Source organism: Eurosta solidaginis, chromosome 4 (assembly GCF_040869045.1).
Source record: "Eurosta solidaginis isolate ZX-2024a chromosome 4, ASM4086904v1, whole genome shotgun sequence".
In the NCBI taxonomy this organism is placed as follows: Eukaryota; Metazoa; Arthropoda; class Insecta; order Diptera; family Tephritidae; genus Eurosta; species Eurosta solidaginis.
Genome location: NC_090322.1, coordinates 53,556,161 through 53,581,173, shown reverse-complemented (window position 1 = coordinate 53,581,173; position 25,013 = coordinate 53,556,161). Strand labels below are relative to the sequence as shown.

Sequence of the window (25,013 nt, the reverse complement as noted above, 5' to 3'; positions counted from 1 at the left end):
TTTCTTACATTTATTGAAATAATAATAATAACTAACATTATTAGATCAAGTAATTTGAAGGCAAGAATATAACAAAAAAAATTAATCCATCCTATTCTCAGTATTTAGGTATTTTTTATCAATTTATTCAAAAGCCAATTACTTCCTAAGATTAAAAGATAGATAATTAATCGATATATTTAATATTCGAATATACGAGCTCTCGATAGTTTGGTCTGTTTATAATAATAGCATTATATATACTTATATAAATTTTAATTTGAAACATTCGTAAATTTCTTTGGGAAATCTTATTATTTGCAAATTCCCTCAATATATGGGCTATGTTTTGAGTTATCAACTCGATTTTTGTGCTAAAATAAAATAAGCATACTAAAAGACTAAAGACACGAACTCGCCCACAGGTAAATGAAACAGGTTGTGAGTGTGTTAACTTTATGATCAAACGCAATCAAACTTAGATTTTAAATCGCGGGTCAAAATGTCAAAGCAAAAAGAGATATTTTCACCTAATTATTACCCATAGAATGACATATATTTGCCTAACCTAACATGTCGACAAATGTTTCTACTATAAAAAAATACAATATGTATGTAATTGAATTATAACTTGTTTTTCTTTCTACTTACTTGGTCTCCATCGATGCGACGGTGAGCTCAGCGACGATGATGAGAATGTTGTAAGTTCGATGTATCATGTCTAGCGACCATGTCTGCTAGTGCTGCAATTAATTTGGAAATTACACTGGCAACATGTTAGAATGCCTATTTAGGCATCACTAGTAAATCTAATGGTTTTAATTGAAAAAACTTGGGTCTCTCTTCGCTACACTCAAATCCGAAAATAAAAGAATAATGTTTTTTTCATAAAACGTTATAATTCAGTTTTTAATTATCTAATAATTAACAATTGCAAATTAGTTTCAACTCTTCACAAACTTCAACTTCACAGAGTATCCTTTAAATTGTCCACGATATGGAAAGAAGATAATTTGCTTAAAACTTTAGCTTTTGACTTTAACTATTTAAAAATAGAAAAAAAAAAATAGATACAAGAGCGCGTCCGCGGTTGCCGAGTAATAATGCTTGACTGGTTTGACCAAATATCGTTGACGACGATGGCAGTGGTCGCTCGTTGGTGTCTTCCACTTCGCCGCGCACGGCTGCGCATACGTATATTTTGACGCCGTCTAAATATTTGTGAAGGCGGCTTAGACATCCTGCCCGCCCTGCAGGGAAGTGCTTGTAAGCACCTTCTGCAGCTCCTGCAAGGCGCGGATGGTGGTATCCAAAGCGCGACTGGTATTGCGCCGTTGGCCTTGCGCCGTTTGCAGGCCGTCTGGGGTGCGCGCGATCGCGCGCTTGACCGTCCGTTTTGGTTTTGGGGTTGCTGCGGGTTTGGTCGCAGGGTGCGCCTTTTGTGCCCTACAGGCGCAGGTGGACTTTCTCTCTTCATTCTTCTTTTTCGGCCTGGGTTTCGGCTTCCGGGATGCTTGCTGTGTTGGGACCTTTCCTTGACCACGTTGACTTTTCGGTCCATTGTGCAGGAGGGTGTGATGCGCCAGACCGCACATTTTGCACGACCCTCGGGAGTCGCATTCACCCGTTGTATGCGTGAGGGCTAAGCAATTTTAGCAATAGCCCTGTGCCCTGGCCACGGTAGCACGCTGCGGTGGCCGCATCGCCTTAAAAGCCGGGCAGGTCCGCAGCGCGTGGTAGCGGTGGCAGAGCCGACACTGGAGGCAGTTATCGGTCTCTGCTGTGGGAGCCAGTGGAGATGCTGGTCGAGATGCCATGATGGTGTCGTCCTGAAAGCATAAGAGCAGAGAGAGAAACGAGAAGTAGTTGGATACAGCGGATGATACGGAAATTTGATTATACAGGGGAAACGTATATAAGTTAGAGCGCTGTGCTCGAAGAGTGCTCCATTGGAAGAAAGCACAGTTTAACTAAGGGGCGCATGACAAGCCCATTTTGGGTGCGAACCTCTACAACCCGAACATGGTTGTCAGATCCGAGGCGAACGTTCTCGATTCGTCCCAGACGCCACTCGGTGGGTGGGAGTGAATCTTCTTTAATTACGACGAGGTCGCCTGGTTGAGGATTTCGCTGTGGCGTTTGCCATTTATAGCGTTTCTGAAGGTCCTTCAAATAATCCTCTTTCCAGCGTCGACTGAATTGGTGATGAAGCGATTTGAGCTTTTCCCATCGATTTATCCAGGAGGTCTTCCGCGTTTGGCTCAGGAATGGCTAATAGCGGTGCACCTCGAAGGAAGTGACCCGGAGTAAGCGCTGTGAAGTCAGCTGGGTCCTGGGATAGTGAGGTGAGAGGCCTCGAATTGAGAACTGCTTCAATACGCACCAACAGCGTCGTGAATTCTTCGAAAGTAAACTTGTGGGATGCAGCGGTTTTTTTGAGGTGGGTTTTAAAACTTTTTACTGCGGATTCCCACAAGCCGCCCATATGAGGGGCGCTGGGTGGAATATACTGCCAGTTTATTCCCTGAGGGGCATATTTCTGTACAATGTCCGCAGAGCATTCGTTAAGAAATTTAACGAAGTCGCGTTCGAGTGCGCGATGAGCGCCAATGAACGTTTTACCATTGTCGCTCATCATTTTTGAGGGATAACCTCGTCTGCCAACGAATCGGGCGAATGCTGCTCGAAAGGCTTCAGTAGTAAGGTCCGAGCATAGCTCGAGGTGTACTGCCTTTGTGGAAAAACAGACGAATACAGCCACGTACCCTTTTATGATAGTGGTCGACCTCAGAACCGATGCTTTTATTTGGAATGGACCTGCAAAGTCTACTCCTGTTGTGGAAAAGGGGAGTGAGAAATTGCAGCGCTCAGGTGGTAGAGCTGCCATTATTTGCGTGCGCGTTTTCTGTTTGAAAAGCGTGCAAGATTTGCATTGAAAAATGCATTTCTTTATAAGAGGCTTTAGTTTTGGTACGTAGTACTCTTGCCTCACCATTTGGAGCATTAACCGCATTTCTGCATGAAGAAGCAGGCGGTGTAAAAACTCCAGATACAACTGGCAGAGCCTTGAATCCGGAGGAAAGATTACTGGATGCTTCTCGTTGTATTGCATTGTAGAATGTTCCAATCTTCCACCGATACGTAGGAGCCCGTATCCATCCAGAAATGGGTCAAGCGCCAGAAGGGAACTCTTTTTGCTTATTGGCATATTGTTTTGTAAGGCGCTCTTTTCCGCCCCGAAATGGCGAGATTGTGCCATTGCCACAAGCCGCGTTTTCACATGTTGCAACTCTTTGTACGTCAGATGGGGATTATGTGTTGTTGCCACCGATTTGGATTTGTTGCAGGCATTGTTCGCAAAGCGGAACACGTATGCAATCACACGGAGGGCTCGAGAGTATGAGGAGAAACGTTGAAGAATGTCGTCCTCTTCCTCGAGTGCGTGATATGCTTCGACCTTGCGTTTCTCGGGTGGAGAAGCGCTACCTGCTTTCGGCTTTGGCCATGCCGAAATGTGGCAAGAAAGCCATTGTGGTCCGTGCCACCAAAGTGAAGAGCCTATCAAATCATGCGGCTTGCAACCACGTGTGCCAAGATCAGCAGGGTTGTCTTGGCTAGATACGTGGCGCCAGGTGCCGCTAGGAAGATATTCTCGAATTTGAGAGGTACGGTTGGCCACATAAGTTTTCCAGGTCGATGGAGATTTCTCTAGCCAAGCTAGTACAATCTCAGAATCTGACCATAAGAATATGTTGCATGCTTGTAAGTCGAGCTGTTTTCGAACAGTTGAAGCCAGTTTTGCGAGTAGGACTGCACCACATAGCTCTAAGCGGGGTAAGCTTACAGTTTTTATGGGGGCAACTTTGCCTTTCGCAACCAAAAGAGAAGATTTTATTTGGTTGTCCACATGTGTGCGGATGTAAATCGCTGCGCAATATGCTTTTTACGAGGCATCACAGAACCCGTGGATTTGAGTGTCTTGCCCTGGAACGACATTAACCAGTCGATGGATTTCGATGTGGCAAATATCTGGCAGATTTTCTGCGAAATGTTGCCATTTTGATAATGTTGCGGGCTTGGCGCTTTCATCCCAATCGCTGCCATCCAGCCAGATTTCTTGGAGAAGCATCTTGGCCTGGATCATAACTGGCGACAGCCATCCTGCCGGGTCAAAAAGTTTTGCAACAGAAGATAAAATTTGTCGCTTTGTGACCGAATTTTGGGTGTGTTCCGGCAGAATGGTGTATGGAAATTTGTCCGTGAGCGCGTTCCATCGAATGCCAAGAGTTTTGGTATTGGAAGTGCTCTCAAATTTTAAGAAGTTGGAGTCTAGAAGATCCTCCTTCGGAAACTGTTCTAATATGGCCGGGTGATTAACCGTTAGTTTCTTTAGTATGAAACCAGCTGATTTTAGGGCGTTTATCACTTGAACGAGTGATTCAGTGGCGTTATCGATGGTATGACTTCCGGATAGGATGTCGTCGACATACGTTTGCGTCTTGAGAATTGTTGCAGCCAACGGGAATGTCGCTTTCGTGTCATCGGATAGTTGATGCAACGTACGAATAGCGAGATATGGTGCACAATTGACGCCGAATGTAACCGTTTTTAGATTGAAATCGCTAACATTGGAGTTGGCCGATTTGCGAAATAGGATTCGCTGAAAATCTTTGTCGTCCTCGTGTATAAGGATCTGACGGTACATTTTTTCAAAGTCTCCATTGAACACATACTTATGCATGCGCCACTGTAGAATTAGTAGCATGAGATCTGGTTGGAGAGTTGGACCAGAGTATAGCAGATTTTCCTGACCCAGATTTTTTAGAGGCGTTGAAAACCACACGAACTTTGGTGGTGACCTTATCTGGTTTGACTACCGCATGATGTGGCAAGTAAAATGAGAAGACCTTGCCATTCGAAGTTATTTCGCATGAGTCGGTAGATTCCATGTGATCAAGGTCGAGATATTCTTGCAACACATTGTTGTACATTGTACCTAACTCCCCCTTTTTCTGAAGCCATCGCTCCATGCTGAAAAACTGCTGCAGAGCAGCCGGGCAGGATTTGCCGAGGGAGAGTTTTTCAGGAAACTCTTCCTTGAATGGAAGTCGCACAATGTATCGACCGTTTGGTGCACGTGTCGTGGTTGTTGCATATATCTGCTCACACGCTTGATCCTCGGGGGATATCTGTGGAGGTTGTGGAATTTCCTCCTCTTCCCAAAATTTTCTCAGTTGAGAACTGAGGGTCTCGTTTGACGCTTGGACTTGCGTCGAGAATGACACAACATTTTCAGTTATTGGACCACTGAGAATCCAACCAAAAATGGTTTGTTGCGCAAGTATGCTACCGCACACCTTTTTTATACCTTCCAGCAGAATTTGTGGAAGTATGTCGCTGCCAATGACCATGTCAGTCTGACCTGGTATGTGGCAACTGTGGTCAGCGAGCTCAAGGAGTTTGAACTGCTGCCAGATTTTGCGACTAATGGTGGATGTTGGCAGATTTTTTGTCAATTGCGGCAACACAATGGCATGAGCCTTTATCCTTTTCATGGCCTTGGATGCAACCAGTGTCAAAGGACAAAGCTTGGAGGACTTTTGTACGACTTGTCCACCCATGCCAGAGATTTCGAACTTTGAATGTTCGAATGGAAGTTTCAACCGTTTTTGAACTTTCGAGGAAATGAAAGTTCTTTCCGAGCCCTGATCAATAAGGGCTCTTAGTTGAAATAATTCCCCTTCGTGTTCGACTGCGACCATAGCAGTAGGAAGAAGAATTTTGTTATCATTGGCTGCATGCAATGATTGAACCGGTGCGTGTTTTGAACAACACGGTAGCTCGCTAGAATCGGAGCTATTCTGCGTTTGTCGAACGGGAGATGTTGACTCAGCAGTTGTGTGCTGCACGTTTGGTGCATTCGTTCGCGGGGTGGAACGTGGAGCTTGTGGGCTCGCATGCAACAGCGTGTGATGCCGTTGATGACATGTCGAACATGACCAATTGCTCGTGCACTCATTGATGATATGAGTGCTGCTAAGGCAGTTTGTACACAGCTTAGCTTGGTTTACGAATTTTGTCCGGTATTGCACAGACATTCGCTTGAAACGTGGACAGAATCTAATAAGGTGCGGGGAGTTGCAACATTGGCAAGTTTCCTTTTTAGATTCTGCCACAAGGGTTTGCGTCCTGTTGAAGGACCTGTTTTGCGCAGAATTTTGATGAGCGACTGGCTTTTGTTTGCTTGGTTGAAGCCTATTGACCCTTTCAACGACTTCGTATCTCGAGATGAGAAAGTCGTTCATTTGTGACCATGAGGGTAGATCTCTTCGAGAAGAGAGAGATTGTTCCCAAAGTGACAGTGTTGTTTCGGGGAGCTTTGATGAACAAATGTACACCAGAATCGGATCCCAACTGTCTGTCGTAACTCCTTGCGAGTGAAGGACGGATAGGCAGTTGTTGATTGTATTTTGCAATTTCTGAAGTTGCTCACTGTTTTCGGATTGAATAGTGGCAAGAGTCAGTAAGGATTTTATCTGGTTGTCAACCAAGATACGCTTGTTTTCGTATCGTGACCGTAAAGCTTCCCAGGCAAGGTCAAAGTTATCATCGCTCAACGCATATCGCTTGACGATGGAGCCGGCTTTGCCGTGCGTTTTGTACCGGAGATGGTACAATTTCTGAGCACGGGAGAGCCTTGGGTGGTTAATGTACACCGCTGTGAACATATCACGAAAAGCGGGCCATTCCTCATAGCCACCATAAAAGGTCTCCGTGTCGCATGCTGGGACTTTGAGGTAAATATTTGCCTCAGCCGGGGGTTGTTCCACGCGGGGTGGTGGACTCGGCGTTGCCATCATTTTGATCAATGAAAGTTGATCGGCAATTTTTGCTTTAGTCACTTCATACGTATCAAGGCAGGCGCATTGTTTGCCTTGCACTGAACTCTTGAAGTCTTCAGGGAAACTTTCGTCTGGTTTCGAAAAAACCAGATCGTAAACCGATTGAAGTCGTGCCCAATAATCATCTAGTGATTTGTCCTTTATCATGAGATACGATTCTTGTGATCCTGAATCGGTGCTTCGTTGAATTTTGCACAGTATCCCATCAGATTGTCACTTTCCGCTATGAACTTTTGCGCGGATGGGTCAACAGATTTGGATTTCTGGCGGGGGGATGTTGACCTTTCCTTGGCCGTTTCTTCCTTTGGGCCACCTTTTGGTTTTTTTCCGGTTTCGGACGTTTTTGGGGGACTGAGAGGCATTTTATGCAAACTTTTGGGTTTTCACCAAAAAAAACCGAATAAAATATTTGTCCGCTCAGAGAACGTTCGCAAAATTCGAAGATGGAAAACTCTTCGTGCCACAGAAATTTAATAAATGGAATTTAAATTGGTGGCGGTGTTTGTGTTTTTTTTTTTTTTTTTTGAACAATAGAGTCAAGCACGGACAACGGGACGTTCCTTAAATGATTTAAATCCGCGAAATTCGGAATTTAGTAGTATGTATAATGTTTTGTAAAAACAAAATGTATAAAATTTAAAAAAAAAAAATCACAAACACTTTTCACTAATATATACGTGTAAATATACGTGTGGAAATAAACGTGTATTTGTAAATTACTGGTATATATAGGTATGTATATATTAGAAAATAATAATAATTGAGGTTTGTAGGGATATTTTTTAAAAAGTTCCTATAGGGACGAAAATATCTCAAACTTAGTTTTGTACGACAGAATAAGTACAAACGTACATGCGCAATATACAAACGTACATATGTATATATGTTTGTTTGTGCGAACGTATGCACGTGAATCAGATGAGCTTCTCTGTTTATGTTTACAAACAGAAGAGTTTGTTTTGATTCGCTTCTTCGTCGCTTTAATGTCGCGTTTCTTTGTGAAGCTGAGTGCGCTTGATTGCACTGTTGGGAGAGTGCAGCAAAGAAAGATGAAAAAATTGCAAATCGGAGAGAGGTTGGGAAATTTGATCAGCAGTACACAGCTCTCGTTGCTAATGTAGCTTATGTGCTGGGAGAATGTCGCTGGAAGAGCGACTTGAACGTGTGAGTAAACACGTATGATGTTCTCAGAGTGGAGAAATAGGAACGTTGGAAAAGCAACTTGAAATTATTTGTACATGTATGTAAGTATGTACGTATGAATATTATGGTTTTTATATATGCTGGCAAGCAATAAAAAATCACTTGGAAGAAGTTGAACTGTATCGACAAGTTCAACGCTCTGTGCGGGGGTAAACTCAGCTGTAGAAGAAGTTTTTGCCGATGTTGTTCTTGCACAGTGGGTTTGAGTAGGCAAGTAAACTGCAATTTTTTGTTGGTTAAATACCACTAGAAATATGTATATATATATATATATATAATTGGCGGATTTTGCCTATTGGTATAGCGGAATATTTTCTACCAATTTTTGGTTGCAAAAAAGTTGCAGTAAAACCAACGGTAAGAAAATTTCCGCAATATTCATGTATATATGTGGATATATATATGATTTTGCAGTTTACAAAAATAATATAACTTTTGTGGAAAAAAGTTGTATTATTTTCTATATTTTTTATGAAAAATAAAAAAACTGCCTACTCACCGATTCCTGTATGATTAATGCTGCTTATATTGTTGTTGTTTCCTGATCGCTTATCGTTGCTCGCTTGGCGATGCTTTTAGCTGGTTGATGTTGCTGATTAAAGATGGTTTTTAATTTTAATTTTTTTTATTTTTTGATTTTCAAAAATCTTTTTTTAAACAATTTTTGTGTGCATATACGTGTTTGTATTAATATATGTTTGTATCAAAACGGCACTTATGATGATTTCTTTTGTGTTTTAAAGACAAATTTTTCCCTTTTTGAATTTTTTTTTTTAATTTGAATTTTTGTATATATGTATATATGTAATAAGTATATGTATAAGTAGCTATTAAATTTGACACTATGAGTTTTTTGCACTTTGGTTTTATATTATTGTCTATTTTTTAAACGAACGAAAAATTCGATTTATATAATTTTATTATCACTTTAAGGGTGGGCCAAAGATGGCTGCGAAGGACCATGAAAAAACTTGGGTCTCTCTTCGCTACACTCAAATCCGAAAATAAAAGAATAATGTTTTTTTCATAAAAAGTTATAATTCAGTTTTTAATTATCTAATAATTAACAATTGCAAATTAGTTTCAACTCTTCACAAACTTCAACTTCACAGAGTATCCTTTAAATTGTCCACGATATGGAAAGAAGATAATTTGCTTAAAACTTTAGCTTTTGACTTTAACTATTTAAAAATAGAAAAAAATAGATACAAGAGCGCGTCCGCGGTTGCCGAGTAATAATGCTTGACTGGTTTGACCAAATATCGTTGACGACGATGGCAGTGGTCGACGATGGCAGTGGTGTCTTCCACTTCGCCGCGCACGGCTGCGCATACGTATATTTTGACGCCGTCTAAATATTTGTGAAGGCGGCTTAGACATAATTATACAAAAAAAAATGTACTAACGCACTTAAGAGGGCGAGGCTATTTACGGTATTAACTACGAGATCAACACTTAAAATTTTATACAGAAAGTGCGAGTTTATATTTTTTTCTTTCTAAATTCTAACAATTGCAAAAAAAGCTATCGCGGAATAATCGTAGGACGGAAAAAGAAAATGGTTACCACCCTACTCTACATTCGTAATCATATTGCACTAGATATTTTACATAGAAAATTTAGTGAAACAGCATTAAAATTATTTAACTCTAAATCTTAATTATCGGGAAAGCAATATGTTGACCATCTCGACGTTTGTTAGGAATCTCGGCATTGGAGGGTTGATATATGTTGCGGTTGATCCTTCACCCGCGTGATGATGTTATTCAAAAATCCTTCTTATTTTTCGTTTCACTTTTTCTAAAGTTATGTGTGCTCATTGGCCTCTTTATTCATTTAATACATCAAGGTTTAGTTTCAGTTTTTACAAAATTCCATTCTTTTCCGCACGCTCGCTTTTATCATTTAGTATGGCATATGCATATTGTACAATTCCGGACACGGACATTAAATCGCCTTCATTATATAGTCACTGTGTAGGCGGCTGATGAGTTCATCGATGTCTACTTCAAAACTGCCACTGCGCCACATGGAATGCTTGTGATGTGTTTGTTCCAACTATTTTTCTTTCACATTGCTTTTAGGTGTCAGCCATTGGTGCCCATTTTCTATTGCCAGTTTTCCATGCAATGCACTTTTCACTTCGCCAATTCAGTAAATACAATTTCTGGTTTTCTTATAATTTAAATACGAGATAAATGGCAAACACCTCAATTGGTATTTGATTTTTCAGTTTTTCACAATCAATTATTTTGACACAGCAACATAGACTCCCTTTAATGTAACTGGACACGTTCTGTATTAAACATTTTAAAGCTATTTTGACTTTAAAACTTGATTTCGATCATCAAGCAGTTGAATTCGTGAATTTTTAGGAAAAATAGTTTCTTTACTTTCAGAGTTGGTAGCGGTATCCGTTGCGCTAAACCCGACGACGTTCACCATCCAAACTTCAACTCAAAAAACTAAAAAACTTAATCTTTGGCCTACGCCTTCAAAGCCTTTGCTTCTACCGGGAGTTTTCCCGTTTTCCATATCTTCTCTCCTTAGGTATAAGTCAAACGGCATCATCGCCTGATCTTCCCGTTAGACATTGTTCTTATTTTCTTTTCTTCTTATTATACTTTTGTACAGTCAGATCAGACAATGACTTCTTTACTTGAATCGAGAGATGAGAAATACCGTCATAGATCACGCCATCCAAATTTGCTTCACAAAAAAACAGGAATATACCAGCATAAATTTGTACTGGTACAAAAAGTTGATTGAAAATTTGGGTCAACCATAAATAAATCATCTACGTAACTGTCGGTCGTTGAGTAGCAAACAACCAAAGCTAAACTTTTATATTTCCCCATATCCTCCTCTTAGGGTTCGAACTTGGTACTTTTTTCTGTCGGGTGCTTCGCCCTCTTTCCCTGGCGTATCTAGGCTATCTCATCTTAAATACGGACAGAGATTGTTCTTGGTAATCCGATCCGGTTTGGGATTGTTATTATATGATCGAAATCTACTATACCTCGAATGCAGCAAAAAAAATCTACCAGTTTCTTGTAAAAAAAAAGAACAAAAAAAAAAAACAAGGACAGATGAAGACTAGTTTGGCATAGCATTCATACTGGTTGTGCGATAGCTTGCATCATTGGATTTTCTGCATGTATGTATGTATGATTTCTGCCTTAACATCATCTAGTAGTTCTCTGTTCCACTAGTTGAACGCCACCTTCGTTCTGCGCATGTGCAGGTTTTCCAAGTATTAGTGCATGCTCACTAATTCCAGTTATATATATATACCTATATGTGTACCTACAATTGTACAATATCAAGTGGGTGTGTTAGTGATTGCCTTACCTGGGCTTTTAAGTTACGCTCGCTCGCTCACAAGCAATTAACTTTGTTGGTTCGTCAGAGCACATCGACGCTAAGTATATTTTTATGTGGTGCACTGGGCATTGGTCGTGACGAACTTTTCGAACCAATGTTCGATACAATACAACAAACAAGTTGATCTGCAACACACAATTATAATTGATGTTGTGATAATGATATCGCCCTGTGATGTTCCCACATTACGTCGAGAGGCTAATATCATTGTGATGCTCGTCATAACCTTTACCCGATACCCATCTCATTAAAGTTAATCTAAAGGAGGCGCAAATAAATGAGGTGTCCTAGATTTATCGAGATTTTTTACACGGAAACCGAAATAATGAAAGTATGCATCTTTGACAGAATTAGTTATTTTCCGAGCTGAGTTTTCGAAAATATAATGTCCGCAAATAAAGCAAAAATCATCCGGATTATTTTTACATTTAAAATCTCTTTCGCAACAAGCCATTCCGTAAACACATCTACCGATATAATATGTATAAATTTGCACTACAGTAGTGACAATTAAATACTTGATGTCTTTTTAAATTTATTAGACCCTAAGGTAGAGTGACCAAATGAAATGTCTCGCCAATTTTATCAATGTAATACTAAAATTTTAGGATAGACGCTTGCAAGTTAACGGGGCTATAGTCTCAACGGCACGTCCGATTGCTGTACTGGTATGCTTAAAATTTTCGTAGTTAAATTACCTACAACATAGGATTTTAAAGTGGTTAAATCGGAAATTTTGTAAAAAATTTCTTTTTTTCTCAAAATTTTTTCAACGTTTTTTGGCATCGTGGCCAAACTACTGAAGATACTGAAAGGAGGTGAAGGCAAGAAATGTTTATGGGAATTAGTATAATATAATATATACAATTTAAAACGAAAAAATGAAAACTACTACAAATTTTTGCCCAAGCTATATGAAGTAGTGTTCTGCAAAAATGGGAATTTTCATATTGGAAGTCATATTTGGAATCAGGAGAAAATTTTACTTTAGGAAAGGCCTATTTTATTTTTGGGGATTTTTTTTGTCGAGTAGTGTAATTGAATATTCAACAAAATTTAATTTGGCAAAACATCTGACTTCGAAATTCCTATTCCCCAATAATTGTTCTCCCAAAGAGAGAATAATTGCAGGAATTTTTCCGCGGGGATAAAAAAATTTGAGAGAACAAAATTCCGAGGGAATATTTAAAATGGGCTGATTAAGTTTTCCGGTCTATTTATGGTCTAAATAAAAGCTGTGCAAAATTTCACTCGAATTTGATAACTCCGCCACGTTGTAAATTTTTAAAACCATATGCATAATTAAAATAACGGATAATCGTTAGTTCGTTAATCATTTATTACGTAAGAACCTCAGAATTATAATATTGTCACGGATATTAGCATCACTAAGCTATACCATCACTAAGGCGATGCAAAGCGATATTTACGTCAATAATCAAATCATGTATACACATCTAAGGCAGCCGAGAGATGTCACACACAGATGCATTTACTTATACGCCTATGTGTGCGCGAGAGACTGTAAACTACACATTCACATCAATAATTCAATCATTATGTATCTACACATATGTACCATGTACGTATACGAGCAGCGGAGAGTCAATGCACAAACACATCCTTATATCTGAGATACTCCTATAAGTATGCAATGAGAAAAACTATAAAATTGTGCAATTGTAGTAAGAGCTGAGATGTTTGAGAGCTAATGGACTAGTAGATTCTGGAAGAGCCTAGAAGATGCGAATGTTAAAATCAAAGAGTATAAAAGGCGACAGATGTAGAGGCGCTGGGGTTCAGTTTAATTTGAGTTGTCAAGCAGTTACGACTAGGACGATATCTAGCGAGCAATAGCAGTATTATTTTGAAAGTCAGTTTCATTTAAGCTATCAGTCTGGTTATTAAGCTATTCGTTGCACAGTTTGAGTGTTATTGTGAAGTATTTTAATAAAGGCCATTTTTCCATTATTCAATATTGGAGTTATTTATTCAACAGTTTAGCGATACGAACCTAGCAAAAGGGCAAATAAGAGGATTTGCAAGTAAAATCGTTACAATTGGAGTCAGAAGAGGAATTGTTGAATAAATTCCGAAGATTAAGAATACAACTTGAACATGGCAAAGTTCAGTGAATTGAAGATCCAGCAACTGAAAAAGGAGTTGGAGAACCGTGGATTAAATACAACCGGCAATAAGATCGAACTTCAAGCATGGCTACGAGAGGTAATGGAGTCGCAAGGAACTGATGTGGACGAGTTTGTCTTTTATCCTGATGGGGACGAAACAACAACAAAAATTGAAGAGAAAAACGAAACATCGCAGACAGTTACGAGCACAGACTTGAGCATGATATTGGCTGCAATATCTGCACAAACATCGACAGTAGCATCAATGTCGTCGCAATTGGCATCCCAACTGGAAGCGCAAGAGGCACGTATAACAGAAATGTCATCACAAATATCCACAAATATGTCATCACAACTGGAAGAGCAGAAGACATATATTGCATCCCAACTGGAAGAGCAGAAGACATATATGGCATCCCAACTGGAATCACAGGAGGCACGTATTTCAGAAATGACGTCGCAAGTGTCATCTCAACTGGAAGACCAAAGGACATATATGGCATCTCAATTGGAAGCGCAAGAGGCACGTATATCTGAAATGTCGGCAGAAATTTTGGAACAGGTATCATCAAAACTGGAAGCGCAGGATGCAAAAATGGCTCAATTTCAGGCAGAAGTAGATGATTTAAAAGGTCGTATGGAGCAGTTACAACTAAATCGGCCAGCTGTTTCAGCAAGCAATCCAAAGGTAAAAACACCATCCTTTGACGGATTTGTTGCTTTCCAGGTCTTTAAGCTACAGTTTGAGAAGACCGCAACAGTGAACAACTGGAATGCTGAAGATAAAGTTGCTGCACTCTTCGTAGCATTGAAAGGACCAGCTGCCGAAATCTTACAGACTATTGCAGAGTACGAACGGAACAGCTATGAAGCATTGATGGCCGCTGTCGAGAGACGTTATGGAAGCGAGCATAGAAAACAGATATTCCAAATTGAGTTGCAAAACCGTCACCAAAGAGCGAATGAGACTTTGCAGGAGTTTGCCTCGGATATTGAAAGGTTGGCACATCCCGCAAATGCGGACGCACCCGTGGAATACACCGATAGGGTAAAAATCCAGAGTTTTATAAATGGCATACGGGACGTGGAAACGAAGCGAGCTACATACGCAAACCCAAAGCTGACATTTGCTGAAACGGTATCACATGCATTGACTCAGGAAACGGCCTCACTATTGAGTAAACCAGCATACAAAGCTCATCGCGTGGAAGTGGAAAGGCCAGACTGGGTAGACACAATTTTGGAAGCATTAAAAGGAACGCAGCAGAAAAACGATGGTGCCGTCATATGCTTTAAGTGTGGGAAGCAGTACCAATCCTAACAATTCCAGCAATGTGGGTGGCCGTAAACGCAGAGCTGAAGGAGACAAGCAAATCTCCAAATCCCCTCAATCGTTAAACTAAAGCGAGTCAGCCGCAAGGGGCGACAGCTGGCTCCCTCAAATCAATGCACCATAATCTCTATCTCGCAAATTGGAAGAAGCTCAAGCAATCTTACTGTCGGAGGGCATGTGGATGGAAAGGAACGTTTACTGACTGTAGATACGGGTGCATCCCATTCCATCATTCGATCAGATTTAGTCAACAAGAAGATAAGACCATTGCTTGGAGCAAGATTACGTACAGCCACGGGAGAGGACACCCAGGTAATTGGAGAAGTAGAATGTGAAGTAGCAATTGGGAACGTCACGGTACTTCACAATTTTATAGTGGCAGGTATTCTTGATGAAATCATAATTGGAGTGGAATTCTTAATGAACCAAGGCATCAAGATCGATATGCAAAGCAAGACGATGCGATATAAGAACATGGATGTGCCACTTAATTTCGGCTACGAGAGAGGCTACAGCAGTAAACGATTGCTGGTGGAAGAGAGTCAGAAAATACCACCAAAGTCAGAAGCAGTCATCTGAGCAAAGGTTGATGGAGATTGTGGGACAAACAAATTGTGGGTTGTCGAAGCAGCAAATAAATCAGCACTGAACATACTTGTAGGAAAAACCCTGGCTATGACAAAACAAGATGGACGTATTCCGGTAAGAGTACTCAATGAGTTCAAGTCACCATTCAATTTGACCAAAGGAGCTATTTTGGGAAGATGCCAAGAGGCCGAAGTAGTTATTAACTGTGAACAGCTCCAGGAACACGTTTCATCTAGTAATACTAATCTTTCAAATGACATCACGGCATGGACGCAGGGGCTACAGGAAGCCTATCAGAGTAAGGCAAAACAACTGCTCCTAAAGTACGCGAACATATTTGACCAGGATGGTTCCAAACCAGGCCGCACCAATGTTGTGAAACATCAAATTGACACGGGAGATGCGAGGCCGATCCGTCAAGCTCCACGTAGTGTTCCACTGGCGAAGCGGGAAGTTGTGAGTCAAATCATACAAGAAATGAGCGACAGCGGCGTCATCGAACCATCAGCTAGTCCATGGAGCTCACCGGTAGTACTTGTAAAGAAGAAGGATGGAAAAATGAGGTTTTGCGTGGACTACCGGAACTTGAATGACGTTACGAAAAAGGATAGCTACCCATTGCCAAGAATTGACGACACTCTGGACTCGCTATCTGGTACGAAATGGTTTTCCACACTAGACTTGAAAAGCGGCTATTGGCAAGTTGAGGTGAAGGAGGAAGATAAAGAGAAAACAGCCTTCAGTGTCGGTGATGGTCTGTGGCAATTTACAGTGATGCCTTTTGGACTTTGTAATGCACCAGCTACCAGGTACTGAAAGGACTACATTGGAAAACATGCTTGGTGTACCTGGACGACATCATCGTATTGGGCAAGAACTTTGATGAACATCTTAAGAACTTGGAGGAAGTTTTCCAGATAATAGCTGGCGCTGGTCTGAAGTTAAGTCCCAAAAATTGTGCGCTGTTTAAAAAGGAAGTCAATTATTTGGGTCACAAGGTAACGACAGAGGGCATCTGTCAAGGGGTTGTGTAGCGCAACATATAGCTTCTCCAACCCAATTTTCAACCTCACCTTCGAGCGGCGAATCCCGTTTCACTAACAGACGAGGCTTTGGCGACCCCAAGCTCCTCATGGAACTTGGGGTGGGGAGGGAGGGATGGCCTGAAGGTTCAATGTGGCCATATAAATCGTTCCCGAGATGGTCGGGCCAGCACCTTAATGGTGTGTGTTACCGGAGCGTATCGGATCTGTATCCGACAAAGGACCATCACATCGATAACACTCCCCAAAGCCTTCGGGGAGTAACCTAATCGCTACAACAACAACAACAACAACAACAACAGGGCATCTGCACTGCGAACGAAAAAATAGAGCCTGTAAAGGATTGGCCAAGACCACAGAACCTACATGAATTGAGAAGTTTTCTTGGGCTGTGCACATATTACCGCCGATTTGTACCAAATTTTTCCAGCGTAGCCCATAGCCTCCATGAGCTTACAAGAAAAAACAAAGCTTTTGAATGGAAGGAGCAAGAAGTGGCTTTCCAAACATTGAAGGAGCGTTTGTGCACTGCCCCAATGTAAGCATATCCGATTCCAGGAGCAACATTTATTCTAGATAGAGATGCGAGTGGATATGCTATAGGAGGCGTTTTATCACAACTGGTCGATGAACAGAAGGTAGTTGTATATTAGAGCCGTTCGATTGGAAAACCAGAGAGGAACTACTGTGTTACGCGGAGAGAGCTGTTGGCATTGGTAGAGTGCATTAAACATTTTCACAAATACCTCTACGGCCAGCGATTCCGTGTCAGGACAGATCACGCAGCGTTGAAATGGCTTCTGCAGTTCCGTAATCCGGAAGGACAATTGGCACGGTGGATCGAGCGACTACAAAGCTATGACTTTTCCATTGAGCATCGAAAAGGTAGTACCCATGGAAATGCCGATGCAATGTCACGAAGGCCATGTAGTTTGGAATGCAAGCACTGTTCAAAGGCCGAGGCTAAAGAAGACATTATAGATGTCCGGCTAATGACTATAACGTGTACGGATGAATGGGACAAGGAACAACTAAGAAAGTGTTAGCTAGAAGATACAGATCTGTCACATGTTATGCAAGGGCTCGAACAAAACGAAAGACCAAGCAGAGAGGAGATGTCAGCAGAGAGTCCCATTGCGAAGTCATATTGGGCACAGTGGAACAGTTTAGAATTGATATCCGGTTGCTTGCATCGAGTATGGGAGAGTGAGGATGGTCAATGCAAGAAGAAACTGATAGTTGTTCCCAGCGAGCTGCACAATGGTCCAAGTGGAGGTCATCTTGGAATCACGAAGACACTCGGGAAAATTAAGCAGAGATTCTATTGGGTTGGTTGCCGTCAGTCGGTCACCGAGTGGATTGCCAATTGCGAGGTATGCAACACAGCGAAAGGGCCCAAAACCCGAAGTCATGGCCAGATGAAGCAGTATATTTCAGGTGCACCATTTGAAAGGATCGCCATGGATGTCGCAGGTCCATTTCCTACTAGCAACCGCGGAAACAAATACGTACTGGTGGTTATGGATTATTTCAGTAAATGGCCAGAGGTATACCCAATCCCAAACCAAGAAGCAGAAACAGTAGCAGAAGTGGTTAAAAACGAATGGGTTGCAAGGTATGGTGTACCAATGGAGTTACATTCTGACCAAGGCAGGAATTTTGAATCAGCTGTGTTCCAAGAAATGTGCAAGAAGTTGGGCATTCGAAAAACACGGACAACTGCAATGCATCCTCAGTCCGATGGTATGGTGGAACGTTTCAATAGAACATTGGAGGAGCATTTAAGGAAAGTAGTAGACAAGTACCATAAGGACTGGGATACACACATATCATTATTCTTGATGGCCTACCGATCGGCAGTACATGACACAGCGGGCCAAACTCCCGCAAAGGTAATTTTTGGCAATGACCTTCGACTGCCAGCTGATTTGAAGTATGGGATAGATGCCGATGCGGAGAGGAATGTCAAGAAGTCCACTGGTGTCTTGGAAGAAGAGCTGAGAGAGATACACGATCTGGTAAGGCAACGAGCAAAGATTATGAGTGACAAGATGAAAGCGAGGTACGATAAAGCAATTAATTCGGAAGGGTTTCAGGAAGGAGATTTGGTGCTGCTATACAACCCACAACGAAAAAAAGGTTTGTCCCCGAAATTGCAGTGTAACTGGGACGGCCCATACAAAGTTGTAAAACGGATCAACGATGTAGTGTACCGCATACAAACCACTACCAAACCACGAACCAAAATGAAGGTGGTTCATTTGGAGAGATTAGCAGCGTTTAGATCGAGAGATTTGTCTGATCGGGACGATCAGACTTAGGTGGAGGGCAGTGTCACGGATATTAGCATCACTAAGGCGATGCTAAGCGATATTTACGTCAATAATCAAATCATGTATACACATATATAAGGCAGCCGAGAGATGTCACACACAGATGCATTTACTTATACACCTATGTATGCGCGAGAGACTGTAAACTACAAACATTCACATCAATAATTCAATCATTATGTATCTACATAAACGAATAAATAATTGCGTCTACACATATGTACCATGTACGTATACGAGCAGCGGAGAGTCAATGCACAAACGCATGCATATATCTGAGATACTCCTATAAGTATGCAATGAGAAAAACTATAAAATTGTGCAATTGTAGTAACAGCTGAGATGTTTGAGAGCTAATGGACTAGTAGATTCTGGAAGCGCCTAGAAGATGCGAATGTTAAAATCAAAGAGTATAAAAGGCGACAGATGTAGAGGCGCTGGGGTTCAGTTTGATTTGAGTTGTCAAGCAGTTACGACTAAGACGATATCTAGCGAGCAATAGCAGTATTATTTTGAAAGTCGGTTTCATTTAAGCTATCAGTTTGGTTATTAAGCTATTCGTTGCACAGTTTGAGTGTTATTGTGAAGTATTTTAATAAAGGCCATTTTTCCATTATTCAATATTGGAGTTATTTATTCAACAGTTTAGCGATACGAACCTAGCAAAAGGGCAAATAAGAGGATTTGCAAGTAAAATCGTTACAATATGAAGTTAAGAATAAGAAAAAAATTGTGTTGGGTCGGAGATTTCGCGAAGTTATCGAATTACAAAAAACAAGAAAACGCCATTTTCATACTTTTCGAAATCTCCAATTTTTTATTTGGAACTATAAATCAATCTTTACTGCATTAAAGATTATCTCTAACATTTTTCAATCGGACCAACAGCTTATGAGCCATGAACATACTTCACAAGGTTGCATGTGCAATTTGAAACAATTTCATATTAATTGCCAATTAACAAATACAAATTAAATGGTAAATTGCGCCGTAATTCGCTCAAATGCCCTAAATTGCCAATTAGCTGTCTGTTTGTACATAATATTATGTATATATAATAAAAAATATGTAAAAATAAATAAATGTAAAGCGCGACAATCTCCGAAGAGATTTATGCTGAGGTTCTCTTCCAATTTCCATCGCGCTCCTCTTGATTTTTCCTAAAAATTGGCGGGATCGGATCTACGCTCAGAAGCTTTTCATGGCAGAAATACACTCGGGAGTGCTTGCCAAATCACTGACGAGGGGCGACCCACTTAGAAAAACTGTCTTTTTAAGATTTACTTTACTTCATAAAATTTCGATATTTATAAACTTAGCGTGCTCCGCCTACCACACCGAAGATCCTGGGATCACGCCCCGGACAAAGCAAAATCATAATTTTAGAACCAATTTTTTTCAATTGAAGAAAATTTTTCTAAGCGGGGTCGCCCCTCGGAAAGCGCTCCGAGTGTATTTCTGCCATGAAAAGCATCTCAGTGAAAACTCATCTGTCTTGCAGATGCCGTTCGGAGTATGCATAAAACAAGTAGGTCCCGTCCCGCCAATTTGCAGGAAAAATTAAAAAGGAGCACGACGCAAATTGGAAGGGAAGCTCGGCCTAAAATCTCTTCGGAGGTTATCGCGCCTTACATTTATTTTTATTTTTAAAGACCAATATAAACTTGTATCATGCCTGCTGCGCTGCTAGTTTTGCGGCTGCTGGTGTTAAATCATAGACACACGTGCAGTTTTATTTACCTGTAAATTCTATGCAACCACTTATGGCAAACTTTCAATAATATTTTTCAAACTCACTGAATATTAAAATCATTGTGCATAGATGTACAAATAACAGATAGATTGGAGCACCCGATTTTTAAAGTTACTATCTTGGTCTTATCCTGCATCTCTTTCTAACACTGTCAAAACTTTAAAAAGTAGCCAGTAGTAGTAGTAGATAAGATATCACACTTGTTTTGTACACAATGATTGAATTTGTTAACCCAAAATCAGTTTTAAAAACAAACAAAAACAAGTAAGAAAGGCTAAGTTCGGGTGTAACTGAACATTACATACTCAGCTGAGAGCGTTGGAAACAAAATCCCCATGTAGGAAAATGAACCTAGGGTAAACCTGGAATGTGTCTTAATTACATTAAAGTACATCCTGCCTTAATCAGATGGGTCGGCATGTTAAGTTGCAGGAAGATTACATCACAATAGGGATTGTACGAGGCCACGAAATCAGTGGAAAGGAGCACGCCGCAGGGAGGGGTGCTATCACCTCTGCTGTGGACGCTGGTCATCAACCAACTGTTCAGGCGATTCGATGAGGGACCCGTAAAACTTACGGATGCAGATGACGTTGCAATTGTCATAAGCGGAAAGTGCCTTCCAACGATTAGTTCTTTGATGGATCGGGCGCTGCGGGATATTCGTACCTGGGCATCTAATGTCGGGTTGAAAGTCAATGCGGAGAAGACGGATATGGTCTTGTTTACAAAGAGGTACAAGGTACCAAATTGGACCAGGCCTAAGTTGGGAGGGGTGACCTTACAGGAGAAACCTTGCACAAAATATCTAGGAATCATCCTAGACAGTAAGCTGTCATGGAAGCTCAACGTGGAGGAGAGGGTGAACAAGGCCTCAACGGCACTCTATGCATGTAAAAGAATGCTGGGGTGTACGTGGGCCTTATCGCCCTCTCTTTCTTATTGTGTTTTTACAGCCCTATTCTATACTATGGAGTTCTTGTTTGGTGGAAAGCCACACAAAAAACAACGTACCTCAAAAAATTAGAGGGGGTATGCAGACTATCGATGCTTAGCATTAAGGGAGGCCTGAAAACAACCCCGACGGCTGCACTGTATGCTATTCTGCACATTCCACCTGTAGACCTGGTAGCAAAGAACATAGCATCAACAACCGCAACCAGGCTCTGTACCTCGGGGCAGCTTGAGCGCCGACCATATGGCCATAGTAGTATAGCGTCATCAATCACAAGACGAACATACTACCTGATTCCCTATCTGCGCTTCGAGGGAAATCTTAAGGCCACAATAGAAATGGACGGTTGGTGCAGGGGTGCGAAAATGGCGGACGGGGCGATACATGTGTACACAGATGGTTCCAAAGTAGTGGAAGGAGTAGGGTATGCGGTAAACTGTGCTGATCCGGAAATAAGCAGATCCTACAGGCTGTCGGATTACTGTAGCGTTTATAGCGGAAATATTAGCCGTAACCAAAGCAGTAGAAACCCTGGAAGAGAATAGCTTAAGCTGCAACCGTGTTAACTTTTATATTGACAGTCAAGCAGCAATTAAGGCAATAATCTCGCATAGCACAGCATCTAAATGCGTGTTAGAGTGTAAGCAGTCTCTGGAGAGAATCGGGACAGGGAGAAGCATACATCTATATAGCGTCCCAGGGCATATGGGAATAGATGGGAATAAAAAGCGGACGAACTAGCTAAAAAGGGCGCATCCCTTGAAGCTTGCTCCGTAGACGTCCCATTAGACTGGGCGAGATTAAGCGAAGGCGAGAGGTGCACATGATCGACCAAGCGGAAAAGGCGTGGTTTCAAGCGCGGGGCTGTAAAGTGTCGAAGATTATGTGTAGGTCTTACAACCTTAGACTAACAAAGTTGCTTCTATCATTAAAAAGAGAGGACTGTAGACTCATGACGGGTATTCTGACTGGACGCTGCCTTCTGGCGTCACATGCCTTTAAATTAGGCTTGGCCAGTGATAGCAGATGTAAGAAGTGCGGGTTGGAGGAGGAAACGATCGAGCACGTTCTGTGCTCGTGCCCTGCACTTGCCAGGCTAAGACTCCAGCTATTAGGAGTGATGCAGCTGTCAGATCTAGAAGCAGCAAGTGGCTTAAGTCCTAGGAAGCTTCTAGTATTTGCCAAGAGGACGGATTTATTTTATAACATAGGTCCTGGTTTTTGATAAGGGTTTTCAGTTTGGTCGTTAAAACAAACTTCTGGTAACACTACGGACTCAATCAGTCTATGTGAGGTCCTCATGGACCGGCCAGTTCAACCTAACCTAACCCTGGAATGTGTTTGTATGACATGGGTATCAAATGGAAGATATTAAAGAGTATTTTAAAAGGGAGTGGGCCATAGTTCTACAGGTGGACGCCATTTCGGGCACTCAAATGGCAATCAAATGAAAGGTGTTAATGAGGATTTTAAAAGGGAGTGGACCATAGTCCTATATGTGGACGGCATTTCGGGATATCGCCATAAAGGTGGACCAGGGGTGACTCTAGAATGTTTTTATACGATATGGGAATAAAATGAAAGGTGTTAATGAGGATTTAAAAGGAGAGTGGGCCTTAGTTCTATAGTCGAGATATCGCCATAAAGGTGCACCAGGAGTGAATAGAATTTGTTTGTACGATATGGGTATCAAATGAAAGGTGCTAGTGAGTATTTTAAAAGGGAGTAGCCCTTAGTTGTATATGTGAAGGCGTTTTCGAGATATCGACCAAAATGTGGACCAGGGTGACCCAGAACATCATCTGTCGGGTACCGCTAATTTATTTATATACGTAATACCACGAACAGTATTCCTGCCAAAATTCCAAGGGCTTTTGATTTCGCCCTGGAGAACTTTTTTTTTTCTTTTACTTAATATGGTAGGTGTCACACCCATTTTAAAAAGTTTTTTCTACAGTTATATTTTGCGTCAATAAACCAATCCAATTACCATGTTTCATCCCTTTTTTTGTATTTCGCATAGAGTTATGGCATTTTTTGAATTTTTCGTAATTTTCGATATCGAAAAAGTGGGCGTGGTCATAGTCGGATTTAGGCCATTTTTATACCAAGATAAAGTTAGTTCAGAGAAGTACGTGAACTAGGTTTAGTAAAGATATATCGATTTTTGCTCAAGTTATCGTGTTAACGGCCGAGCGGAAGGACAGACGGTCGACTGTGTATAAAAACTGGGCGTGGCTTTAACCGATTTCGCCCATTTTCACAGAAGTTTCACAAGGATTGGTAAATTTTTTTTCAACTTATAGCATTAAAGGTATTCTAGACAAATTAAATGAAAAAGGGCGGAGCCACGCCCATTTAGACATTTTCTTTTATTTTTGTATTTTGTTGCACCATATCATTACTAGAGTTGAATGTTGACATAATCTACTTATGTACTGAAAGGATATTCAATTTTTTGTTAAAATTTGACTTTTAAAAAATGTTTGCTAATTTTTATTTAGCACACATATAGTAATAGGAGTAACGTTCCTGCCAAGTTTCATCATGATATCTTCAACGACAGCCAAATTACAGCTTGCTAAACTTTTAAATTACCTTCTTTTAAAAGTGGGCGGTGCCACGCCCATTGTCCAAAATTTTACTAATTTTCTATTCTGCGTCATAAGGTCACCCCACCTACCAAGTTTCATCGCTTTATCCGTCTTTGGTAATGAATTATCGCACTTTTTCCGTTTTTCGAATTTTCGATATCGAAAAAGTGGGCGTGGTTATAATCCGATATCGGTCATTTTAAATAGCGATCTGAGATGAGTGCCCAGGAACCTACATACCAAATTTCATCAAGATACCTCAAAATTTACTCAAGTTATCGTGTTAATGGACACACGGACGGACGGACATGGCTCAATCAAATTTGTTTTCGATACTGATGATTTTGATATATGGAAGTCTATATCTATCTCGATTCCTTTATACCTGCACAACCAACCGTTATTCAATCAAAGTTAATATACTCAATGTGCAAAGCACGCTGAGTATAAAAAGTGGTTTGAATATAAATTTTTGAATTTAAATGAGTAAAAAAGAAATAACAGAAAAATATTTGCTAGTTTGGTATTTTGTTCTGTGCTTTTTTGTGATTGTTTGGGTTTTTTCTTACCCAACACTGATTTAAAGCAGCAAATTTTGCAGCGCCATTGCTTAGCATGCAGCTACATATCTACATTAGGGAGGCCCTTATTTTCCAAAGTTTTCCGATTCTCGATCTCACCCCCTAGAAACATGCGAATAGCCTAAAAACTAGAATATACAAAGTTTTAGGTCAATCGAGAACGGGAGAAATATTTGACTTTCAAATAAATCTAAAACAACAAAAATTGGTCAAATAATAATAAAGTTATAAAATAA

The 25,013-nt window shown here is 40.9% G+C and overlaps 2 protein-coding genes across 9 annotated transcripts in view; both read right to left on the bottom strand.

The window, feature by feature from the left end:
- Positions 1-25,013, bottom strand: part of LOC137249764 (reticulocyte-binding protein homolog 1-like) — a 319,862-nt gene that overhangs the window by 165,183 nt on the left and 129,666 nt on the right. The window lies entirely within an intron of this gene.
- Positions 652-7,482, bottom strand: LOC137249765 (uncharacterized). The gene is made up of 2 exons (XM_067781644.1): positions 940-7,482; positions 652-826 (listed from the first exon to the last, which is right to left on the bottom strand). The coding sequence occupies exon 1, from the start codon at positions 7,026-7,028 to the stop codon at positions 4,713-4,715; it is 2,316 nt and encodes a 771-aa protein (XP_067637745.1). The 5' UTR covers positions 7,029-7,482; the 3' UTR covers positions 652-826; positions 940-4,712.